Source organism: Erithacus rubecula (genome assembly GCF_903797595.1).
Source record: "Erithacus rubecula genome assembly, chromosome: 3".
Taxonomy (NCBI): domain Eukaryota; kingdom Metazoa; phylum Chordata; class Aves; order Passeriformes; family Muscicapidae; genus Erithacus; species Erithacus rubecula.
The window spans coordinates 34,385,570-34,409,849 of NC_136689.1; the positions used below are offsets into that span (position 1 = coordinate 34,385,570).

The 24,280-nt window shown below is 40.1% G+C and overlaps 1 protein-coding gene across 2 annotated transcripts; it reads right to left on the reverse strand.

Moving 5' to 3' along the window:
• Positions 1-918: 918 nt before the first annotated feature.
• Positions 919-14,003, reverse strand: C1GALT1 (core 1 synthase, glycoprotein-N-acetylgalactosamine 3-beta-galactosyltransferase 1). Of its 2 annotated transcripts, none has more exons than XM_079302117.1 (4): positions 13,869-14,003; positions 8,204-8,443; positions 6,547-7,214; positions 919-5,313 (listed from the first exon to the last, which is right to left on the reverse strand). In XM_079302117.1, exons 2-4 carry the CDS (start codon positions 8,424-8,426, stop codon positions 5,104-5,106), a joined length of 1,101 nt encoding a protein of 366 aa, XP_079158243.1. In that variant the 5' UTR covers positions 8,427-8,443; positions 13,869-14,003; the 3' UTR covers positions 919-5,103. The 2 variants fall into 2 exon arrangements, with proteins under 2 accessions (XP_079158243.1, XP_079158244.1); XM_079302118.1 differs by lacking the exon at positions 13,869-14,003 and adding an exon at positions 13,342-13,496.
• Between the last annotated feature and the right edge of the window lie 10,277 nt (positions 14,004-24,280).

Genomic DNA, 24,280 nt, shown 5'->3' on the forward strand with positions numbered 1-24,280 from the left:
TGTCCCCAGAGTAGCAGCTGTAGTTTTGCTTTGCTCCAGCCCTTGCATTGCCCTGCTATGTGCTGGATGTAGTCTGATCCTGACAATTTGAAAGTTACAGCAGCAGCACCACATAAAAATACAACCTTTGCCTGAAACTTGAGAGGAGCTTTTATGGTCTGTTCAATTGGCTCTTGTTCCCTTAAATATCCCAGCTTTTGAGCTCAGTTAAACTGGTTGTCACAAGTTTCCTGCACTTTGAAATGAAATAGTTAATTAATCCAGGTTAATAGTATTAGCAGGGTCTATTACAGTACTTAAGGTAATGACACATAGCTGTACTGTGCTTGTGCCAACACCTTGTCCAACAACCAGAGTTCCAGATGTAAGGACACCTCCCAGCTGCCTAAGTGCCAGCACTTTTACTGCTGAATGCTGTTGTGCACATTTAGGTTAGAAAGCACAACTTTTAAATCTTAGCAGTATTTTTTGTTTCAGAAATAAGAGATTCACTGAGAATTTTTTTTTTTTTTTTTTTTTTTTTTTTTTTTTTTTTTTGTTTAAAGGTGGTTAATTTTGGACAGTTTTGCTTTGTTTCTGACATATCAGTTGTAGGCAATCCACTCTGAAATCTGTAATAATACAGAGACACTGAAGAATCAGGACAATGCAGAAACAGCTGCCTGCTTACGTGAATCTGGTACTAGCACTTACTCATTTTACACCTTAAAAACCTACTATCTTTGTTTTCTGGGTAGCTTACTATTTTGTTAATAGTATAAATATAGAATTATAGAATCATAAATAGTGAGAAAAGCTTTTTGAATTCCTGTACCCACCCTAGAGAAAAAGTGAGAACATTTTTATTAGACTAAACTGTGCTGCTATGCAACACCACTAGCATGCAGGAAGGGTAAATGAAGACAGACATGAACTGTGTATGAGATAACTTATTTTATTTATTCAATTCTCAACTTAATTTTGATGCTAAAAATTGGTAAAAGGCACTTCAAAGAAGGTATTTAAGAAACAAATTCTTACGGTGACCAATCCAGACAAATCACCAATTTTTATCTGCCATTAGGAACACAACTACCTATAACTGAAAAAAGTGAAACATTCACAGGTATTAAGTGGAGCATACTGTCCAGCAGCAATAGTCAATTCTTTTAGACTATTAATAACATTTGTGGAGTATTTTAAATACAATATGGTAAAACAAAGCAAATTACACTTTAGGAGTTCCACAGAAGATTTCTTGACAGAAAAAAGACAAAACTGCCTTTCCCAGTGGTCCTGTATTGAGGGGTCTATTTTTATCTGTGCGTGCACTCTCAGCATCAGTAGCAGGTACAGCAGAGAAATAACCCACACTTTTCTGTCATACAAAGACAAAACACCCTGCTCAAATAACATAGCATTTATAAGAGGTCTATCAGCTACTCACTGAAATTTATACTTCTGCAAGCATAACAGAAGAAATGGCAACAGCTGAAGAAAAAGTGATTTTTAATATACACCAAAGCAAAACAAAGAAAGTGTCCTTAAAGGCAAAAGTACTGTGAAAAGAGCTTGCACAAAATGAGAGATGGTATAAACATCACCAGCATGTAACCTCTTAAATAACACAGACAGCAAAAATGAACTGGGAGTGAAAGAAGATTTAAACTGGTCTTTTTCTGCAAACAAAGATTAATACTCTTCTCTGCAAACAAGCACTAATACTTCTCTGATTAAGACCAGTGATCAGACAGTAACTTCTTGCCATTCTCAATCTTTCTGAAGTGAAACTATTAATACAAGGTTAAAATGCTACTCTGTCACACTAGGGGACATTCTCATATCCACTGTATAGTACTTTCATGAAAACAGTTCAAAATTTTTATATGGGTAATTTAAATCACTATGGTGCCAATGAAAGCTTCTAGGTTTTATAAAATTAAGAAACCTCTTTTAGAAACCAAACCACAGAGCAATAATCTGCACAGCCTAAGTAAGCCCATGTAGCTGTGCTTCAGGAAATCTCTCCATCTGAAATACAGTCTCCTTGGGCTGCAGAAAATTCTCAAACTCAATAAATACTTTCTCACAGCACAAAGACCTGAGAGTGAAATAGCAGACTACTAAGATTAGTGTAATATTGTACATGAAAATTATACTAGCTGTTCACATTCCAACCTTGTCCACTGAGGCTTCTGAAGGCAGTGAGATGGAAACTAATTATTCCAGAGGTATCAGCTCATGGTTATGGCAATACAATTCAACAGAGAACAACAGGTCTCTGTTATAATCACAGAATGTAAAACCTGATACTTTTTTAGCTTGTCTGGAAAGAAAAAACAAAATCTTTGCAGTGCTGTTATAAAGGCAAAAGAAACAGATTCAGAGGCCTATGCAAAAGGACACTTTAAAACAAAGACTGAACATTTGAAGAAAAGGCTACTTATTTCTCTGGATAGGCCACCCATTTATCACAAGGTAGTATGTCCTTAGCCTTATTCCCTTCAGAAAGGGAACTTGCTCCTTTACTTTTCCAGTCTCTCTGAAGTCCTGCACATTTTGTGGAAGGGAATAATCCTGCCCTGCTCTGCTAAACCCACAAGCCTCAGTTGGGCAGCAGACAAGAGCTAGAACTGCTGCTGAGAAAAGGCTTCACTCTGAGCTCAGCAGTGGCTGGTTTACCTTGTTACCCCAGCAAACAACCTGTGTGGAGCTCAAACATCCTGCTTCCTCCTGTCCACCTGAGACTTACACTGATGAAACCAGAAAGCCAGAGACAGGATACTCAGGACAGTAAGGAACATGAAGAGGAAATGATTTTGCTTCACAGGACAGCACAGGACAAACACATGACACAAATCTGCAGAAAATATGCAGGATTAGTTCTGCCTGTTGTGGTAGAAAGTCTTCAAATCCCCATGGATGAACTGAAGAAAGCAGAAACAAAGGGACTGTAGAGTAGTTCAACAGATCTACATGGGCTGAATTTAAAAGAGATTAGGTTGGGATCTTGATTTCATTTTATAACTTCCTTAAGTATTCCTAAATATTTTAACAGCTTGTTTGAATAATGAATTGGAGTTATAAATTCCATATGGATTTCACAATATGATTGGTTTGTGCTGCATGTGGGATAAACATCTAGCTCACAGAAGGAAGCACCTTTCAGCATGTTAACATCCACTGTCCTCTGGACAAGCACCCCTCTGACTACAGCAAACTGGGAACTTTTTCCTTTCTTAAACCAATGCAGTTACAATGTTCTCCTTAATTAATGTAAAATAAAGCTTGTGTCCCTATCAGTACTTCAGAAGCAGATTTAACCCTGCAGGAACTATTTAACCAATACTTGCTAGAGGAACTTGGCCTATATTCAGGCAGAGAAGATATATGCAGCATTTCAACACCATGAACAGTTTCAGTAATTATTATCATCATGCTGCAGAGCAATGGACAGAAAGAAAATCATAACTTTACTGTTGGACAACAGAAAGAACTCCAATCTCCACTAGAACTATCTTTGGAAAAAAAAATTCCAGTACTTTATGGTAACATCATCCTCCAGGAACATCCTGAAGAACCAGCAGTAGTAAATAAGGCTGTCTGCTACCATTATGTGCCCTTTTCAAAACAATGACTGGAGGTAATTAGGTTATGTCCAAATTCATCAATATGATGAAGGTGAAAAATAACAAAAAGATGAAGAAACTTTTGTTCAAGTGTGGAATAAAAACACATGTCACGCTTAAATTCCCCTTCCCCATACTGCTATTCACTCAATTTGAAAAGGAGAAAACCAGAAAGTTTTATATTAACTCTATAAAACATACATTTGGCCTCTGAAAAAAAATCAGTAATTAAAACACCTCTTTTGTCCCACACCAAGAAAGTGTTTCCAGTTAAAAGGCAGAGATACTTATGAAGTAGTGGAGAAAGCTAATGCACTTTGAAAGATTCCTGCATTCAGGCTTACTTACCTGAATAACTACGTACTTCACCTTCAAAAACAGTGAAAAAAGGTAATTTAACACTTTGTACTGAAAAAGATAATAAGAAGCAGATACAGAAATTTTTTTAAACTGGAAAAAAATGTTCCGAAGAGTGAAATTAAGTATTTCAACCAAATAAACTGGCTTTGGTGCAGTTTTAAAATAGGACATTTTTATATCTGAAAATTTTAACCTCTAGTGAAAATTAAAACAGAAACAAACTAATTAGAAGTGTGGCTGAAACCAAGTTGTTACAATGCAACTTCATTAAGATGCTATTCTTCCTGGTTTATGAGGCAGGTGGGATGGAAGACAGACCTTGATTTTCAAAAACATCTACCTTATGCTGAGAAATGCTAAGATGATTTTTTATATCCATTCAACCAAAAGGATAAGTTAACAAAAGGGGGGAAAAAAGCCACAGGCAAATAGGTAAGCAGCTTGCATCACCTCAGCAATTTAAACAACAGCAACAGTTTCAGGTTTCTCTCCAGATATTCCTCCCCAAGAACTTCATATTGTTTTGCACAACAGCATTTAAAAATTTGTAAGTAATTCATAGCAGTGAATTCTGTTTCTGAAACAATTCACATAAACCTTGTAGGTGAAATTCTGCCACTCTGTAGTTAAGGCAAAGCAGATTGGAGACTTTACTTCCATGTCTCTGCCTTACTTTTAGGGCAAGGTACACAAAGTAACTTCAAGATGTTGAGAATACTTCAGAAAGGCATCATGAAGTGTTTGACTGGGCAGCATCCAATTTCCAATATTATAACTGACTTAATGGAAAGGAAATAGAGGAAAACAGAAAAAGGGACAGAAATACTGTACGATCATCTGTGAACCTGTCCACTATGATTTTTATACAAATTCTTCCAGATATTGTACCAGAGCAACCTTCAACTTCACAGCTTTAGGGCCCCAAATCTTCATAAGCAGGGCTGCAAGGTCACCCTATCCCAACAGTCAGAGCCAGCACCAGACTCTGATGTCCACAGGGTGACAAGAAGTGCTGCCAACTTGATTTTTGAAATAAGAATTGCCAGGAGTAATTTCAGTCCATAAACTTCATGCACAAGTTTGAGGAGACTCTTACTCATTATACTGGCTTCTTTTCAGTTTTTTCAAAGTCCAATTAGCTCTCTGAAATTTTCTGCTTTAGCTTTTGATTATCCTCCAATGCTCCATTTTTGCTCTGCTCTTCGGGATTCTTTGACAAATCAGGATTGTACCTATACAAATAACCATATGGACGAAGATGATAAATCAAATATTCCAAATGATACATAGTCACAGAGTCAACATAGTGGAATGAAACTGCTAGATCAGAGCAGCATCCAGGACCCTGAAACACAAAACAAAGCAAAACAATCAGCAAGAATTGCAAAGCATGCCCTGGATTAAAGATCTGGGGAGAATTCAAAGAGTCTAAATGCATTAAATCTGCATACTTGATTTAATGAGAAGAAATTCACTACCATCAGTCATACATATACTTCAAAAGTTAATGTTAGGCAAGCAAAATGTACCAGACATATCTGCCAAGGCATCTTTCCAAAATAAAGCTGACTAAGTCTTTTGCTTCTGTGATCAAGCCAGTGAAAAAACTAGCTGCCCTCATTAATGTCAGAGGTTTTCTGCTTTTCCATACTTAATTTTTGATGCTGGTGTTTAAACAGCAGCAAAAGCAGCAAGCAGGCCTAAAGAGCTACATTTACATATGAAACAATACACACCTGTTACTTACGTCAGCATCCAGACAGAATGTATAAGCAAGACATGTGTGTCCCTGCACCTGTGTTTGTTGACATATTACACAGTTTGGCAGTATTGGCAGGATTTAACTTCCTACTGACAGAAAGCTGTAACAAGCAATTGCAGAATTTTGTTTGAAATGTCTTGATTTCATTGACATTATTGTGAGCTATAGGACTGTTGTTAACACATTTATCACTACTTATATTTTATAGTTCAAATTCAACTTTGAGACCTCTTTCCTGGAGCACAGTCTGGGGTGGTTTTTTTTCAGCAGCTTTGACTGCAGACTTGCTAATATTTCAAATCCAACTGGAACTAAGATTAAGTATTTAAGGACACCAAAGAGAAACAATTGTTATGTAACTGTCATTCTTTTAATATTTAGCAAGCTTCATCAATATAGTTTGATTTTGATTCCAGATGAAGCAGTCTCTACCCAAGCACAGGTATGACAGGACAGGGTCACATAGACAATTTCCATTATGAATTAGTTACAGATGGAACTGTGCACAGCTCAGCTACCCATGCACTGCAGCCTTAGCTGAAGCTGCAGCCTTCTGACACACTAAATACAGTATCATACAGCTGGTTTAAGCTACAGAAAAGCTTTAGCTGCTGAACACAAGTATAAAAATAGATTGCTGCCTTATAATGAATAAGAATCCACTGAAGAACCAGACTCTTTTTTCCAGCTTTAGTATGTAAAATATTCCAAATCCTGTTCTTCAATTATTTCACCGGGTGCTAATTCACACATCACATGCTCACACGCATCGTAAGATGAACTTGACAAAATGGATACCAGGTTCTCAGGACTTACCTCTACAGCAGGATAGTAATTGTAATTCCAGTACCAGAATGTTTTTGGTAGGTACCCTCTGATTAAATGATGTTCTGGAACGAATGGATGAAAGGTTTCTCTACCACTTGTATCCCTAGAATCTCCTGCTTCCACATTGATGATCTCCATGCATTTTCCTAGCGCCAGATCTTCAATAGAGGAACTGTGAGTGCATTTGTTCGTTTTAAATGCAGCAACAAATCTCTTCAGAGCTTCTTTGCTCAGAACATACCCTGCTCCTCCACTCATGTAGCCCTGCTTCACATAAGGCTTAAACCTTCTTCCAAAATATATTGGTTGTTCAGGACTGTATTTTGAAAGAAGCCATCTCAAATTGTCCAATATAACGTATGTATCATCGTCTGCTTTCATAAACCAATCAGCATCATCAAAATAATTGTCATATACATATTGAAAAGCTTTAATAGTCTTCCAGTACAGTTGGTCCCTGCCTTCTTTGGTTTCTAGGCCCACAGTTGGGAAGTCTTTATTTTCCTCAGAGCTCATAAAAAGTACTTTATTACAGCGTTGGGCCCAAGTGGCCTTAACATGCTTGGCTTTCTTTTCTAGATTTTGAGGTCCAGTCATGACCCAACACAGTATTTTCACCTTGTGATACAGTCCTTCTGCAATATTTTTATCCTCATCTAAAAAACGAGAAAAGTTATAAAACCATATTAGACATGACTGCCAAACAAACTAACAGCAACCTCCCCTCAGATATTCTGTTTCTAGATGAGAAAAGACAGGCAGACAGAAAAGAGGCTTTTGCTTCCAAATGGACCAGTTAATGAACTCTATGCTAGATTCTGGAAGGAAACAAGCAAGACTCTCAAAGATTAAAATTTTTAAAGCTATTTCAATTTCACAAGATAAAGGAGAGTGTAGGAGTCATATCAAAATGGGTGTCTGTTCAGGAAACTGTTGACTTTAGAAAACCTTGATTTGTGTCCAAAAACTACTTGGAGACAACCTCATTATGGTCTTGGAAGACTAATGAAAATTTAAAACCAGAATATTTTTGCCATTCACAATGAATACAACTGTATCATTACAACACAGAAAGGCCAAAAAGCTAATAAGCTCTTTAATATATATTCATGTTAACTCACAAAATGAATTTTCTAAAACAGCAAAATACATTTTAAGCATAAAGCAAATGGTAAACCAGAAACAATTTAACAGGTGAAGTAATTTAGGATACTATGAAACTGCTATTATTGTTGATACCATATATTTATTTGAGGCAGTCCATAAGAATAAACAGTTATCTGAGGTGTGAAACAATGTTTTTCAAGCTACCAAAGAAACATTTTCACTTGATACATAAAGATTTTAACTAATGTAAAAGGATATTTCATGGACAGTGAAATGTGCATAATTGGTACTAAAACACTCCAGCTTACACTTTATGCTGTAATAAAAATGTAAACCACTGTAAAAAAAATGTAAAAAAATATAAGAAAAGAAAACCACTATTCAGTAGACCTCAAGAGAAAAAAGTTATTTAGATGTAACCTGAATATGGAGAAAGGAATGAAAATGATTCATATAAATTCTTGGCAGTGAAGAAGCAATGTTTTGCAATGCATGAAAAGGAAGGACATTTGCTAATCAGCCAGGTGTAACAAAATACCTTTATGCTGTCCAGCATCTGCATTGAAATTCATTTGTCCTTGCAGCTGATTGTTGTCAATATCTGCTAAGTGTTGACCATGTGGATCATTGTGAAGAACATTAGGCTGGATCTTAACCTGTTCTTCTAGAATAATGCTGAACAAAAGATAGCAGACGAAAAATCCTATTGCTGAGCCAAAAGTGAAGGTCAGAAGGTTCATCAAAGACTTAGAAGAGGCCATCTCCTGAAGGTGAGACACTGTCAAAACCAAATTAAAAAAACATTAGACTTCACATAGAAATCAAATCTAAAACTAGAGGAAGAAATTAAGGACTAAATTTCTGAAAGCAGAGAACTCAGCTCTAGCTCAGTTTCACCTCCTTTGGGCTTGCACAGAAATTCAGTTACAAGAGCAATGCAAATAACTATAAAATTGTGCATCCATTGATAGTGGCTGTACATAAAAACACCTATTAATTGTATTTATACAAAATTTAAACAAGAATGTATACACTGAAGTGCAGTAGCTTTATAAAACTGCAATATATGTACACTTTTTTATCCTCTTCAGCCTACAAAACTGCACTTTAAAATGTAATACCCAAGTCTTTTATGAAGCTAAAAGATGATATCAATGGCAATCTACAGGTCAAGATACAACATAGTCACAAGATATTCTTAAAACTCCAGCCAAATGTATATTACAGGAATTTTTAATATATGTCAATCACAAGCAGATTTCAGAGTTGTAAAAGCAAATCTACTCCCAAAGTAGGGCAGTTGTCCTTACACTTTTAGGAATTACTGAGGACTGACTTTCAGAAAAAAGAATAAGACATCTGAATTTTCATATAGCAAGACTCCTTTTTCAAAGGAAGAGAAGAAGAAGAAAGTACATCAGCCTTGAAACCTCTTCTACACTTCAAAACCTTTTTATCCCAGTAATAAAAACACCCCTTCATATCAGCACACCTATGCTACTAAACTAAAGGACTTGGCTGACCATTTTTATTAAATCAAATAACCTATGCCTGCATAAAGGGAGTTTGCATCAGAAATGAGTGTGAATTTTAATATATTAAAACACTTGAAAACCAATTTCAAGTTGTTGAGGGTTTTTCATCTTCAGAAAAGTTGAGCTATTTTCTAATAATTCATGACTAAACTACAAAAACATTGACTATTAAATACACACTGAATTCAAGCCAGAGCCTTATAAACAAGTCAATGATGTTCCCTCCACTAGGATCATTATTAATGACAGTGGGCAGAAGCCAATTTAGTTCATGAGGGAGCCCAAAACAGAAAATTATGGACTGCACAGAGCATTGACAAAAACCATCGATCAGAGAAGAGCTGCAGCCACCAAAACAACTCATTTAGCCTGCACCCCCCCCTCCTCTCACTGCCTGGGCAGTGCACTGGAAACAGGCTGTCCCCAAGCTGCATGAATCACTGGGCAGCAACACACACTCCAAATTCCAGCTTTCTGTCTGTTCTTCTGCTCTCTGAAGGAAAAGCAAAGGATGGAATGCATGTGTGCATGTTGTCAGGTTGGCACTTTCAGAAATCCATCAGATTTACTGCACATATGCAGATCAAGACCATTTGAGAGTGAAGCAGTTCTCACACATGGTAATGCTTTTCTTTCCACACTGCTAGAAAAAGGAAAGAAAATTGAAAACACAACTCGAAGCACAAAATAAAAATCAAGAAATGTACAGGGTATATAAAACTTAAATTATGATAATTGTGCTTGATAAGGAGCTGTAGTTCCTTAATATAAACAAGCACATAATGAAATTTTTTAACTGCACATTGTCTTCCCTCAATTCAGTACCACATCTTGGTGGAGACAAGTGATTGCCTTTAGACATGACATCACAAAGTAAAGAACTGACTGTACAATAATTTGTGACTCAGACTTGAAAAAATTACTTGGTTTTCAGCTTTATTTCTATTGTCTTTTACACCACTAAATTGAGAAGAAAACATGAGTATTTTGATCAGGAGCTTAAAAAATAAATAAAATAGAAGAAGAAAAAAGGCAAAACTCACAAAACCTTTATAAAAAAAGCTCATGCACACAAGCAGCCTATGACAATGCAAAGGATCTGCTGTACTAAGATGTTTTTGTTTTTGCTTTCCCCATCAATCACCATAAAGTCCTCTCAAAATTTGCAATACACACAGGGAGATGGCCAAGATAAAACAATGCCTTCTTTTGGTATATTCAAAGTGGGGCAATATACAAACCCATGCATGAGTGTAGCTACACCACCTTCTAGAAGAAAAGGTCTCCACTGTTCTACTTTTTAAAATATTAGGTGTCCCTCTGCCATACAATTTCAGTTATCTGCTCCAACAGCTGTTAAAATTACTCTTGCTTGGAGAGAAAAAAATGAAAATAATTTGAAAATAATTGCTGCTCATTTAACTATGAAATTATATGCAAGTGAATTCTATAGAAAAAAATTAAATGTGCTGAAATGCTGAGAAAAGAAAAAGGTGCATTCATCACATTGGAAATCAGAAGCTGATTTGGCAGTACTTCACATACAAAGAGGATTTCTTAGGGCAGGTAGTAGCTGTACTTCATATTTGATACAAAATGCCTCCAGTTACAGTTTTCAATCTAAAATAATCTGCTTATCATTCTACCAATTTTTTACCAACAGAATGGGTCACTATAAACACTTGTGGGTATATAACCACATGTTTGCAAACTCTAACAGTAAACAGGACAAAAATTTTCATTTTTTTATGGTATCATGATATTTCACATAAATTGAGTTTTTTAACTCGACAGCAAAAATGACTGAACACTACAGCATTACACTAGAAGCAGAAAATGCCTAAAAGGAAGGTCAGTTGACAGATGATAAACATGCCTGCTCCTTGCTGATATTCTTTTCTACACACAGATTTATTCAGGGGGAAGACACGCAAAACATTTAAGGCCAGGCTGGATGAGGCTTTGAGCAACCTGATCTAATGAAAGGTGTCCCTGCTCATGGCAGAGGGTTGGACTTTAAAGGAGTTAGATGATTTTTAAAGGTCCCTTCTCCCTTCCAACTCAAACCATTTTGTGATGCTATAAATCTATGACATTCAAAGAAGGAAACATCTATTTTTACTTCTTGAGTTAAAAAACAGACTATGTAAAAAAAACACCCTACAATAAAAGGCTAGGTTTGAATTTAATTTATGCTCCACTGCTCTATCATGGAATCTTAAATAAATACAGATATTTAGATATTCATGTAAGTAGCCCTATTCACATCTATCAAACCAACAAATATTTTCAAATTCTATCACAACAGTCATTGAAGATTTGGTTCTAAATTTAAATTTCATAAGTCAACAATTTCTACATCTCCAAGCTTACAGAAAAACTATTTTTCCTGTGCTATGGGGCTGCTGAACCTGGCAGCCCACTGATGACAAGGCTGCTGCAACTCCATGTGCTCCAGTCAAGCTGAGGACATATTTCCATAGCTGTGCATGCAAAGATACATACACACATGGTTGACCATACAGATCAGCACAGATAAAAACAGGTGTTCATGCACACACAAACATCTGATCTCACTAGTACCTGTTCCACACTTCCAGCTGCCTCAAAGCCTGGCTCCCAAGCCTCTTACTCCTACTCATGGCCAGCCCTGTGTGATACTCACGAGCAACCACACACTGGCATCCTTGCCAAGACTGTACTCAGGCACTCCACTCTCCCATTACAGGCACTGCACACACACACAAGCCTCTGTGGCTTACAGCCCACTCCAGCTGCTGGCACAGCAGATACAGGTACACCTACAACTTACTGTGCATCTCCAGCTGCTGGCACTTAGAGCTCAGTATGCACAGAAGAACAGGGCACAGAGTCCTCTTGCCCAGCCAAACATTAAGAAAGGCACCTTAATGAGAAAAGAGGACAGGCTGTGGCAATCTGGCTCAGGACAGACAAACAGACTGACCAGCCACTTCTTTCTAACTGATCAAGCCCTTTATCTCATCCTTTTATTTTCCCATACTTGTTCCTCCTCAAACCACCTTCCTTTAGTCCCTCCCAGGAGGGACCCATAATTTTGTACAATCACGAGATGCTTTTCTCCTGCATCCCATACAACCCATATTTTCTAGGCAGGTAGCCCCCTCGATTTTGTGAGCTGTTCCAGACAGCTCTCCTGGGGACTCCTCTCGCTGCATGTCACAGCTGGGCAATGGGGCTGGTGGCTCCCCAGTGACAGAACCAGGGGCTGACTCCTCTGATGAGACTGTGCCTCTGTGCATCCTGCTGGTGAGCCTTTGAACATGTTAATCTAAATTATTGCTCTCACACTGCTGTTCCAATAAGGGCATTAAGGTCACTTCCACAAGCCAATGGAAATTTAGAAAAAAAAACATGGAATATGAATATATAGCAAAAGTTTGGCCCCACTGCCAAAAGAAAACAAACCCACCACTTCTAAAATTGATAATTTTACACAAACTCTGATGAACTTGGACCATGTACAGAAACACATTAAACAAAAACACATCAAACAATACCCCGACCCTGAAACAACATAATGACGAAAAAAACCAAAAAACCCCGCATCCAGCAAATCTGGGAATTTGAAATTTATAGAATGCAGACTATAACTCTAATTTTAAACACCTTTATCCCACTATCATTCCATAATCACTTTAAGATTCTATTAAATTAAACCTACATACAGAGCTGATTCTTTCATGCATCTCTTAGTTAGAAATCAAGCGGGAAGCTCTGAGGTCCCATGATGAAACAATGTAAATATCCTTTGAGAGCTGCATAATTAGCAATGAAATTGATCTCTACCACCATGTCTTTAACACTCAAGCAACACACCAGAATAACTCATAAATAAAATAAAATGTAGAAAAAACGTAGTTAGCAAACAGGCCTTCTGCTCCTTAAGTCATATTTATTGCTAGTTGCTCTGTATATTCATATGCTTCTGACATGCAGCTATATGCATTTCGTTGCTAATGTTGTCTGCATCTAGGATTCCTGTGAGCTTCTGCAGTTTCCTATCGACTAAGCACAAATAGTATCTTTCCACTATGAACATCTAATGCTGTAAGCATTTCTTTCAAAATAATTCCTGCTTGTTCTACCAGAAAATACAAACCATCAAATCAAGGTATTTCGGCATAGGAGGCCAACAACTGCACTGAAACGAGACGTGTGACAATCCAGAGTACCGGTGAGCTGGAAAGAAGATCTGGCTCCTCCTTCCTCATTCCAAAAGCTGACGCCGTCCTTCGGCAACAAGTGCCCGTGCCCGAAGCGCGGCTTCCCGGCGCTCTCCCAGCCCAGCCCGGCTACGGGCGCCCGCCCAGGAAGTCCCCGCAGCGGGGGCGGGAGCGGCGCCTCGCGGCTGCCCGGGCGCCTTGCTCCCTCCGCCGGGCTCCGGGGGCCTCGCTCTTCCCAAGGAGACCCCAGCGCTGCCGCCTCTCCCTCCCAGGCGTGCGGCCGGCCGCCTGCTGTCCCTGCAGCCTTCTCGCCGCGGGTGACACGCAGCGCCCCGGCCGCCTCCCCCCGCCCCGTCCCCGCGGACAGGAGGCACCCCGGCGCCTTCTTCCGCGTCGCCCCCGCGGGCGGGACGCTGCCCCCCGCCGCCCCCGGCCCGGCGCGGCGCGGCCCGGCCCCCCTCACCTCTCGGGCCGGCGGGGCCCCGGTGCGCCCTCAGCCAGCCGCAGGCGGCGCGCAGGGCAGGGGCAGGGGCAGGCCCCGGGCCCGGGCCCCGCCGCCCCGCGCCGCCGCCGGCCCCATCGCGCGGCCGCCCCGCGCCGCGCCGCGCTGCGCACACCCCGGGGCGGGCGCGAGAGCGGCGCCGCCCCGCCCCAGCGCGCGCTCATTGGCCAGCGAGCGGCCCGGGGGCGGGGCTGCGCCGCGCGCGCGGCCTTAACCCCGTTCCCGCCGCGGCGCCGCTCCGCCGCGTGGCACCGCGCGCGGGAGAAGCGCGGGGCCCCCGCCCGGCGCGGGCGCGGCAGCCCGCCCCTTCCTCCCGTCCGCCGGGAGCGCGGCCACGTCGCCGGCCCGGGCCGCGAGCAGCGCCGCGAGCAGCACCGCGCCTCCCGGTGTGCGGCGGTGGGCGAGGGCGGGCGCCCCGGGCCGCGGCCGCAGCGCGGGAGCGGTGGCCGGGGGCCGGCCTGTCTGCCGTGCGCGGTGGCTCGGCCTCACTTCGAGGGGGAAAAATATCGCTGGGGGGAAGGGGAGGGCGCGGGAGGGACTGAGGAGCGCAAAGCGGCGGCTCCCGGGGCTGCCTGCGGTCGGTAAGCGGCGCGGTGCCCCCGCGGCACGGGCGGGGGACTGCCCGGGCAGCGCTGCCCGCCCGCCGCCGCCTTACCTCGCTCTCGCCCCTGGTCCTGCCGGGAAGCGGCAGCGCCGGGCGCTCAGGCCGGGCTGCGGAGTTCCGCTGCGCTCCAGCCCCTCATTCTCATCACTTAAACCGCTCTGGAGCCGCTGCTCTTCCAAAATACCATTAGGCAACTGCAAGGGATGTTGCTAGGATACCGAGCCCTCTGCAATCGCCTCTCATCTCCCTGTGCTAACGCTACTCACCTTTCCAACAGCTCTTGACGTTTGTCTGTCGGTGATTTCCTTAAGAAAAAAACATTAAATAAGAGGAATTGTCGATTTGGAAAGTGTTTTTCGTTACAGTGTAACCGAAAAATAGCATTTTGCAAGAACATCTTGCAAGGTAGATACTGGAGTTCTGCAGTTAATAAATAGAGGGTCTGGGTTGGGTTTTTTTGGGGGGGGGAGTTTGTGTGGTTTTTAAAGATTGGGTGCAGGTATGTGCAGGGAAGGACTGGTCCATGCTGAGAGCTATTAGTGTTTCTGTAAATGAAGGTCACTGCACACACTGTTTTTCATTTTCCCTCTTTTTCCATCCTTCCTCGAGCATGTCCATGGGTTCAGTCCAAACTATAGGTTTCCTCATCATAGCTATATATCTGTGCATTTTTCTTCTGTCTCCCCTCTCCCCAAAACAATTACCTCAAGGGGTATGCCCTTTCATGTCCATTTTCATGTCTATTTTTACTGCTTTTTCTCTCAATGAGGGGTCGCATGGAATCACAGAACCATTTAGAACCATTGGAAAAGACCTCCAAGATCACCGAGTCCGACCTATGACCAAACACCAAACTAAGTGCCACATCCAGTCATTTCCTGAACACCTCCAGGGACAGTGACTCCACACCTCCCTGGGCAGTCCATCCCACTGTTTAACAGCCCTTTCCACGAAGGACTTCTTCCTGATGTCTAATCTGGACCTCTCCATGTGCAGCTTGAGGCCACTTCCTCTTGTCCTATTGCTGGTTGCCTGGGAGAAGAGCATGGCCTTCCCCTGGCCTCAAGGTCCTTTCAGGCAGAGTGATAAGGCTCCCCTGAGCCTTTTTTTTTTCTCCAGGCTAGACATCCCCAGCTCTCTCTGCTGCTCCTCATATGATTTATACTCCAGACTGTTCATCAGCTCCATTGCTCTTTTCTGGACATGCTCCAGCACCTCAATGTCTTTCCTGAAGTGAGGGACCCACAGCTGGACCCAGCATTAGAAGTGTAGCCTGGAGTCATTCAGGAGATCCTGAATATACCAATTTAGGAAGCTCCCATGTCCCACACTACTCAGGGTAATAGTTTCTCACTCCTGCCCCATTCCACTCTGCTACCCCTGTTAAATAAAAATTACAAGCAACTTGGCGAATAGTATCTTCCTGAACTAGTTCTATCAGAAGAAAGGGCAGGCTTCTTGTAGGGCAGAAGTTTGATTGACATTAAGAAAATCAACAATAAATAATAACAAAGACAATGGAAATTGCAAGGGCTATTAAAAAAAAATAGTACGTGTCTATTTTCTTGTTTCCCCTTTTTTTACCCCCACCAAATTTGGATCCATCCCATGTCCAGTGCATGCTTTAAATTTCAAAAATAGATTAAGTGATGTTTTCAAACTGTTTTATATTACAGATATACTCAGCATGTCTGAGTTGAATACAAGCCTTCCATTTTGCCTGGTGAACTTTAAAGCCTGGTCTTGCATCATAGGAGTTCTTCTGTCAAGGACTGGGGCCCATGTATATTACACACCCATAAATGTATGCATGCAGTGCTTCACTTTTTTCATACTGACATGTTCATTGAGCTGTTTCACTGTTAGGGTAGTTTGAAAAGGAAATTTCAGAGAGAAGGTAGAATGTGCTGGACTTAACAAAAGCCACATCTTGCCTATTAATATTGGTACAAAAAGTTTGCTTTAACAAATGTGACTGGTTTGGCCATGTTGTAAGGGCTGTTTAATATCTTATGGAGATATTTACATGCCACACAAACAAGCAGGGTTTTTTTTGTTTTTTGTTTTGCTTGGATTTTTTTTTCCACTCAGGGGGAGACGAGCAGTCTCTCTCACAGCTCTCTAGCAGCAATCTCTTACAGTTCAGGGTAAGGCAACAGGCCCCTCCAAGGGACTGTCTTGCATGTGTAATGGTAGCAAACACTTCCACAGCTTCTGTGCAGCACTGCTTTGCTCAATGCACTGCCCCTGGGTGGATGGTAGGGGAAAAAGCCATTCTCTTGTTCTGAGACAGAAGGGGGAGCAGCCTGGTGCTCTGTCTTGCTTCCACAATGTGCAGATCTACTTGATCACAGTCCCTTTCTATATAAACTTACTACTGCTATGGGAAATTTTCAGCTGCTGAGAAAGCCCAACAGTTTTGGGGGACACGGTTGTATCACTGTAATATAGCAAGGAGATTCACCACTTACCTTCTGGCACACATGGTTGGGAACAAATGAAAGGGAAACTCAACTTCTAGTATTTTAATTTAAAAAGGAATCAATCACTTTGGTCTTCATATCAGTAAATACAAAGAATGAGACCTTTCCCTATCTAGGAGGGCCAGCCACATTCAACATAAAAACTGTTTTGAGCAAGGCAAAGCAGAGCAACAGGCCCTTAATCCCTCTGCTCATCACTAGGGAAGTCTCTGTGAGATAATTGTCTGGGCATTTCAATGCTTGCACCCTCTGGAGAGCACTCTGGAGTACGAACCTTCCATAAAAGCCCACTCAGAGATCAGCTACTGCTCCCAACTCCCCCCATTTCCATGCACAGGAGTCTGGAAACACAGGTTTCCAGATAGGAAAGCTCACACAAAGTTAAGGCAGAAGGCAAAATGCAGCAGCTGCTGTGAGTCTCTGTAATTTGGCAAGTCACTGACTACAGACATATAATTTAAATATCTAATTGGTATCTAATAAACATCTGTGGTGAAACTGACTGCCTTCTGTATATAGCTTTCTACAAGCTAATGGCTGTTAAGGAATGATGTTTTCTTAACATTTTGTTTAATTTCAAATGGTCTTGTATTGAGTCCATTTATGCCATTGTTTTATAGGTCATTAGCAAGACCACAAAAATACATATTATATAAGTAATTTCCATGTATTTTGACTGAAAGCTACTTTTGTGTTTTCTTTTCACTTCATTTGATCATACAGCCAAATTAAATTGAATGCCTTACTTGTTTAATATTATTTATAAAAGATCTCACTAACTTGACCATTCAGATTTAGGGGGCCATTATTCTCTAAAAAACCTATTATCCATTCTATGCCCATTTATGAACCTACAAATTGTAGCTGCAGGCACACTGGACAGATCAAGTTTGAGAATTACACATACCAACTCTAATTCCTGGAAGAGAACAAAGGCCTTGAGAAAATCAATGGAGTTTCAATTTACCACCACACCTTTACCCACTTGACTCGGGGCAAGACGCACTAAATTTGGTGTTGGAGTGTCCTGGAACAATCAGAACTGTATATGGAGCTGTAAAAGTAAATTATTCACTATGGTAAGATTACTGTGTGAGATAAAGTGTATTTTAATATAATAGAGAAGTATGAGTGTACCACCCCACCTTCCTTTTTCCAGTAAGAACAGCAGCTAGCTGAAAGTCTGACATCCTGTTATGATACGGAACTTTACGCACTGCATTTCTTGCACAAACAATAGTGGAACTGCCAGGAGTGGAATAATACACATTACTGATCAGTGAAGTTAGAAGTACTGTCTTCATTGAAACATTAGTACAGTCTCTACGCTGCTGTTCCTGCTGACCAAATCTCCTTGCAACAAGTAATGGACTTAAAACAAGCCATTGTGAACTTCCAGATTAGTGTTCAGTGTAGATTAGTATTCAGCGTGTGCCAAAAACTCAGGTTGTACATTTCAAGTGGCAGAATAAGGAATTAATCACTGGATCTTTATAAAAACGTAACATTCAAAAGAACAGTCCTATAAAGTTTGAAGTAAAGGGAATTTTCATTATCAAAATAAAAAATATTAATTATCTTTGTATTTTCATTGGCAATACCAGACAAAATGTAATGGGGTTTCATTCTGGACACTGCAAGAAAAGCACTTGGCACAATGTTTCTATCCTGCTTACTGACCTGCACCAAAGCCCACTTCAAAATGCTCTAGGCTACAGCTGTTTCTCTAGGTGAAACAGGGCCAGAGACCATTCCTTGACAGAGATTGTTCATAATTTTTCAGTTCAAAGTAAATTGAAAGCTGTGTTGTAGCCCATCAGAATGAGATTTTCATATCATGAGAAAACAACACTCATTTTCAGTGCTATGGAACATGATGGGCAGGCATAAAGGAGCACTGACTGGTTAGGAAGCCTGCTGGGATTCCCCTGGATGGACCCAAACCTCAGACTTGTCAATATTGCTCTTTAAAAATAACTCTTGGCAAGCATTACTTCATTACCTTGCCCAGAGATTTTCTCAAGGAAATACTACTTGGCAGGCACATAAGTCATGTCAATGAGTGAGTTAATAATTAGCCTCCCATACTTTATTTCCTGGCTCTGATTTATTTGTACAAATAGCCTCATAAACCTTTAAGCACTTAAGAAAAACGTGTGTCTCTCTGAATTCTTGCTGCTGATATATTTCTGTATAGATAAGTATTTTCCCCTTTGTTTTACATATGCACACAAAAGTTAGCCAGGACAAGGGCAGATATTTTATCTGTCAAATCCTACAATAGAAACAAAAGAATACATTCTCTCAGAATACAAACTCTAATAAGAGATAAATTTCAGAACAGACTGAGGAGTAGCCAGCTCTTGCAGATAGATCCTTTCATTTGCCCATCTGGTACCTGGCAAAAGCAAAGAGGTTCTGAGGGTTGCTGTCAACTAAAACAAGATTCAAAGTAATGCTGCTATAAAGTGTAATTCTTATATAATTGTATTTCTATGAGAATTGACAGAATTTTAGTTGGCTCAGGTTTTTTTTCTTTGGGAAAAAAAGCTTAATAAAAATGTTGGCATTAATACTAGAAAACATATTTGGTATCCACAGTAAGAGATGAGATATTGTTCAGTAAGAATTAGAATGCAGAATTAACTCTTTGCAGTCATTCATTATTTAATTATTTTAATCCTTTTGAATGGATACTGTGTTTGAGTTCCTTTAGAATTGGTCTTCTTTGGTTTTGAACTGGGAAGACTTCTCTTTCTTCTCTTTATATGTAAAAATCAAAGCTATTTTTATGAAGTCTGTTGTTAGTTTCTAGCTAGGGAAGAACTGGGAGGAGAGACACTAGATTTTGCTGTTTACATGATAGCAATAATAATAACAGAAGTTTGCTTCTGTACAGAATTCAAAATCAATTCCTAGTAAAAAGTGACAGCAAGTAACTTTGAAGAGTTCAGTCTGACGATTTAATACAATTAGTAAGACATACTGTAAAGTGAAGTCTATTTTAGTGTGTGCTTCTGTGAGAAAGTGGGAGGAAATTGCTTTCATTATTAATTTTTATTTTCTTTTACAGAAATAATTTACTTGTGTGTGTGGTGGTGCAGCTGTTTATTTTCCACACTGCAAAGGTTACATTAGCCAGTCTAATTCTTTCACTTCAGACCTTTGTTGTATTTGTTCTACACCTCTATTACTGGTAACAACAGTACTAGCAGGGTGATGGCTTCTCATTCTGAGGTAATAGCTCGACCTAGTGATGGGAAAGAGCTCCTACAGTGTTAGCTTTTAGAATAGTTTCTCAATCTTTTATAATCCAAAGACCATCTAACTTTCTTTAAAAAAAATTCTCTGTCAATAGCTGTTTTCATTCTTACTCTATTGTTCTTAACTGTACTTAGGAGAATGTAACTGTGCCTTTTTAGCACATTTTACTGAACCCTATTTTTTTGTCTTCCAGAAACAAATCGCAACATTAAATACACTTTAAAAGACTAAAGCAGCACAATGGAGGGTGTCAAAATAACTTTTTATTAAAATTATACCCATTTATTCCAGCTGATAAAATATATATCAGTGTATTTTAAAACAATCATATGTGTTCAAGTATTAATTTGGCTGTTACAGTTTTATAACAGCTAACCATCTCTCTTATAGCTGAATTTAGCCATATTCTAGGTGAAAAGACATCTTGTTTGTACTAAACAAAACATCTATTGAACAGGACAAAATTTCACAATGGGCAAATTACAATGAAAAAGTGAACTGAAGATTGTAATTTGCAGTTAATCCTGCTGTATTGACTACAAGAGTTAGTTCAAATGCTAATTCAACTGACACCTAATCTTTGCTACTATATGAAAAAGAACCAGAATTTAAATTAGTTCTACCATTATGGTTCTAAGAACTCTAGAGAATTATGCTGGTTTATGTTGCAGAGTCAATATCAGACAGCTAATTTTTCTGTCTTGTTCTGTAAGTGGTTAAAAAGTATATATATAAATATATATATATATATAAAGAGAGAGAGAGAGAGAGAGAAAGAAAGAGTTTTAGTTTTATGCTTTGTTCCTGTCTCCCCCTCCCCAGGAAGAGAATAAATTAGACTGGATTCCTTCTCATTAGCCAAGACCACTATTGAGTTAAAGTCAGCAATGTTTCATTCCTCTGTGGTCCTGGCCTGGACAATGGTGCCATTGGTGTGCCATATGCCATGCCTGCCATGTGCACTGTATGGCCAACAGCTCCTTCAACAACCCTTTCTTGTCTGTGCTCAGAAACACAGGGCATGATGGAAGGGTTGGGATGTTGAAAAAAGGATGCAGCAGTGGTGAAAAATGCCTAGTCTTTTGTGCAGGCAATAACAAGTCACCTTACTTTGTGTTCTCCCTTACTGCTGCACTAGCCATGCCTTCCTAGTACTTTACCAAAGTCCTGAATGCCCAGGCTCTAGACAAGATTTTCTTTCAACACTCAGCAGTGCTGTGACCTCTAAGTCCGAGGTCAGAGCAAGTCTTATTTGTTTGGAAGCTTAACATAATTAAGCAGGAAGAAAAGAAAAAGGATTAAATAAGAGAGACTATAGCAATAGGAACTCCCGGTGGGAGAGACAGCTACTTTTTATACTATGAGAAAAAAGATTGTGTCTGAAAGAGAGACAAGTAGATTCTATGTCCTTTAAATGTCTTTGAAAGGAAAGGAACAGACAAGAAAAAATGGAAAAATAAATAAATTCAAAATTATAGGAACAAAGAGCTCTGTTAGGTCGATAAGTTATTTAAAAGCTGCAAGCTTCCTGGCATGTGATACAGTCCCTCCGGGTAAAAGCCAGACTAAATAATACAAATGGAAGATTACCTTGCTTCAAGCTATGGATCTTCAAACAGCTTTTGAATTTGACAGTTTCTCTTTTCATTTTTTTTTCCATACTTAGGAATTAAAGTATGTTTCTGCCTGAGCTCTTGAGTGCAAGCATTCAGACTTCTCTTGGGGAAGGAAAACCAATACAGGCAAAGGCCTTTGCTCTCTGCATGTGCGTATCCCTGACATAAAAACATGCATTTCAGATGTCACATGTGTTAGCAGAACATTACAATTTCTGGGTGAATGTACAGTATCCAAAAAAGCCTCTATATTTAAAAGAGCCAGGTATGAGATACATTGGTTATGTATCCCATGTGACTGGGGAGGAGGAACTAATTTCCATCTGAGCCCTGTCCACCACTGGTCTCTCTCAGTTTAATGGGCTGCCAATGCCACCATGGAATACAGATCTTTCTATGCAGCTCCATTAGGAGTAACAACCTTCTGCTTTCAAGATAAGTCCCTGCCCTAGAAAACATTCAGTCTGAGAAATGCTGAGAAAAGAATAGTTTGAGGCATTTCGAAACTTGGAATTGCCTATTCCCACACCTCCTTTACATTACTACACAAGTTAGGAGAAAGAGAAGACAACTCTTGCTATCACAATTCAGGATGTGTTCAAGGCCAGATCCTTCAAATTGTTGGTGATTAAGCATTTTAAACAGTCCAGGTAGCCTGGTAGGGTGCAGAATGCCTCTTCTCTAGTAATTTCTGTGGAAAGGGCTGATGTGAGGCTGTGCTGAGACACACAAATAGAATTTCTGGTGTTTTACAGTCCTGCCCATCTTAATGACCTGGTCCATGAATCCACTTGTGGCAACTTTCACCATCAGCAGAGGGTATTGAATTCCTCCTGAGAAACTCCAGAGAATGTGCATTGGATGCTGGAAGAAAAGGGAAATCTCCAATATTGGAGTCTTGCCATTGCTTTCCACTTCAGGTCTTGTTTTCTTGCAAAGAATTTTCTCCCAAGCAGAGCAAAGGGAGTAGAGAGCTGGGAGAGCCACTATCAAAAACACAGCTGAAATGTGTTCTCTCATGCAAAAAGCCCTCTCATAAGGGCTATCTTCAGGAGACAATGTCCTGTAAAACTCCCTGTATCACAGGTTGATAATTTGTTAGTCATTGCTGTGAAAGCATAAGACCTTCACCATCTGCCTTTGTTAATCACAGCCTCCACTCTCCCCCTCAGTTGTCTCTCCTGTCTCTGCTGATTGATTTCATCAATCTCAAAGAACTTGGATATTTCCATTCTTCCAAGCATGCCAGTGGCACAACATTCAACAGATACACCAAAGGTATTCATCTTTAGTGGGACAAAATGAGGAGCACAGACTTAATTTATGAGCAATGCTCAACTGAGAGCTGAGCTGACAGTGAGCAGTTCAGTGAGAGTCATGAAGCTGCACCAGTTCATTCCACATTGTATTCACTTACCTATTAACTTTGGGTTAACTGTTAACTTGGACCTTTTATCTACGCATTTACCTCTTGCCTTCAGAGAAACCTCTTAGCCTTTCATCTCAGCTGATTAGAAGCAAAACTAATGCAAGCACTTCCTAATTAATTAATCAGGGACTTTCTAACAGGGTTTTTCAGCCATTATTAAATGGTTTTAATCATTGATTACCAAGCAGTAATTCTCAGGTACATATCACATACAGAAAGTCTCCTAGCTACTAATGGCACTCAATATTTACATGCAAACCTGTTCTCTTAACCCAGATAGAAGCAATGCAAACTTCTTTCAACAAAAATGCAAGGAAAAATCAACTTTAGAAGATTAGAATGGAGAAGGCAATGTTTTGGAAAAACTATTATACATTATGTCTGCAAGAATGAGAAAACTGAGAGGGAAAATGTGACTTGAGAGGAACACAGGTGAGAGACTGAGGCGTAATTGTATCTAGTGCTGTCTGCAGATATGCTGAAAGAAAAGACTGGATATTGAAGAATAAGACATAATATAGACTATCATGGGCTACTTGACAATTGTAGAGAAGAGGCCAGGGATGTATCAGTTATTTCTTGTGCTATTTTAACTACCAAACACTAACATTGCTGATATTAAAAGTAGTGTTTCTGCCAATAGTCCCATATATAACAGCATTAGCTTAATTTAAATTGGGCATCAATCATGCAAGACACAGTTAAATGCAGTAGTTATCCCAAGTTTTTAGAAGTGATAGTAAAGGGTAGGATAAATAACCCAGTGCACCCTAAGGGTGCAGGCTTTAATGAGGACTTGGGAGGTTTTGTTCTATCCTGGCTGTGCCTATCCAGCCTTACCAAGCTGCTTTCTGCAAGTTACTTCTCAGTCTCCCTGCCTCAGTTTCTCAATGAAAAGATTTTTATTGTAAATGGTTTGTGGCTGTCATAAAGCACTATATGAGATCCAGTTACGAACCAGGAATTCAGTAGTTAGG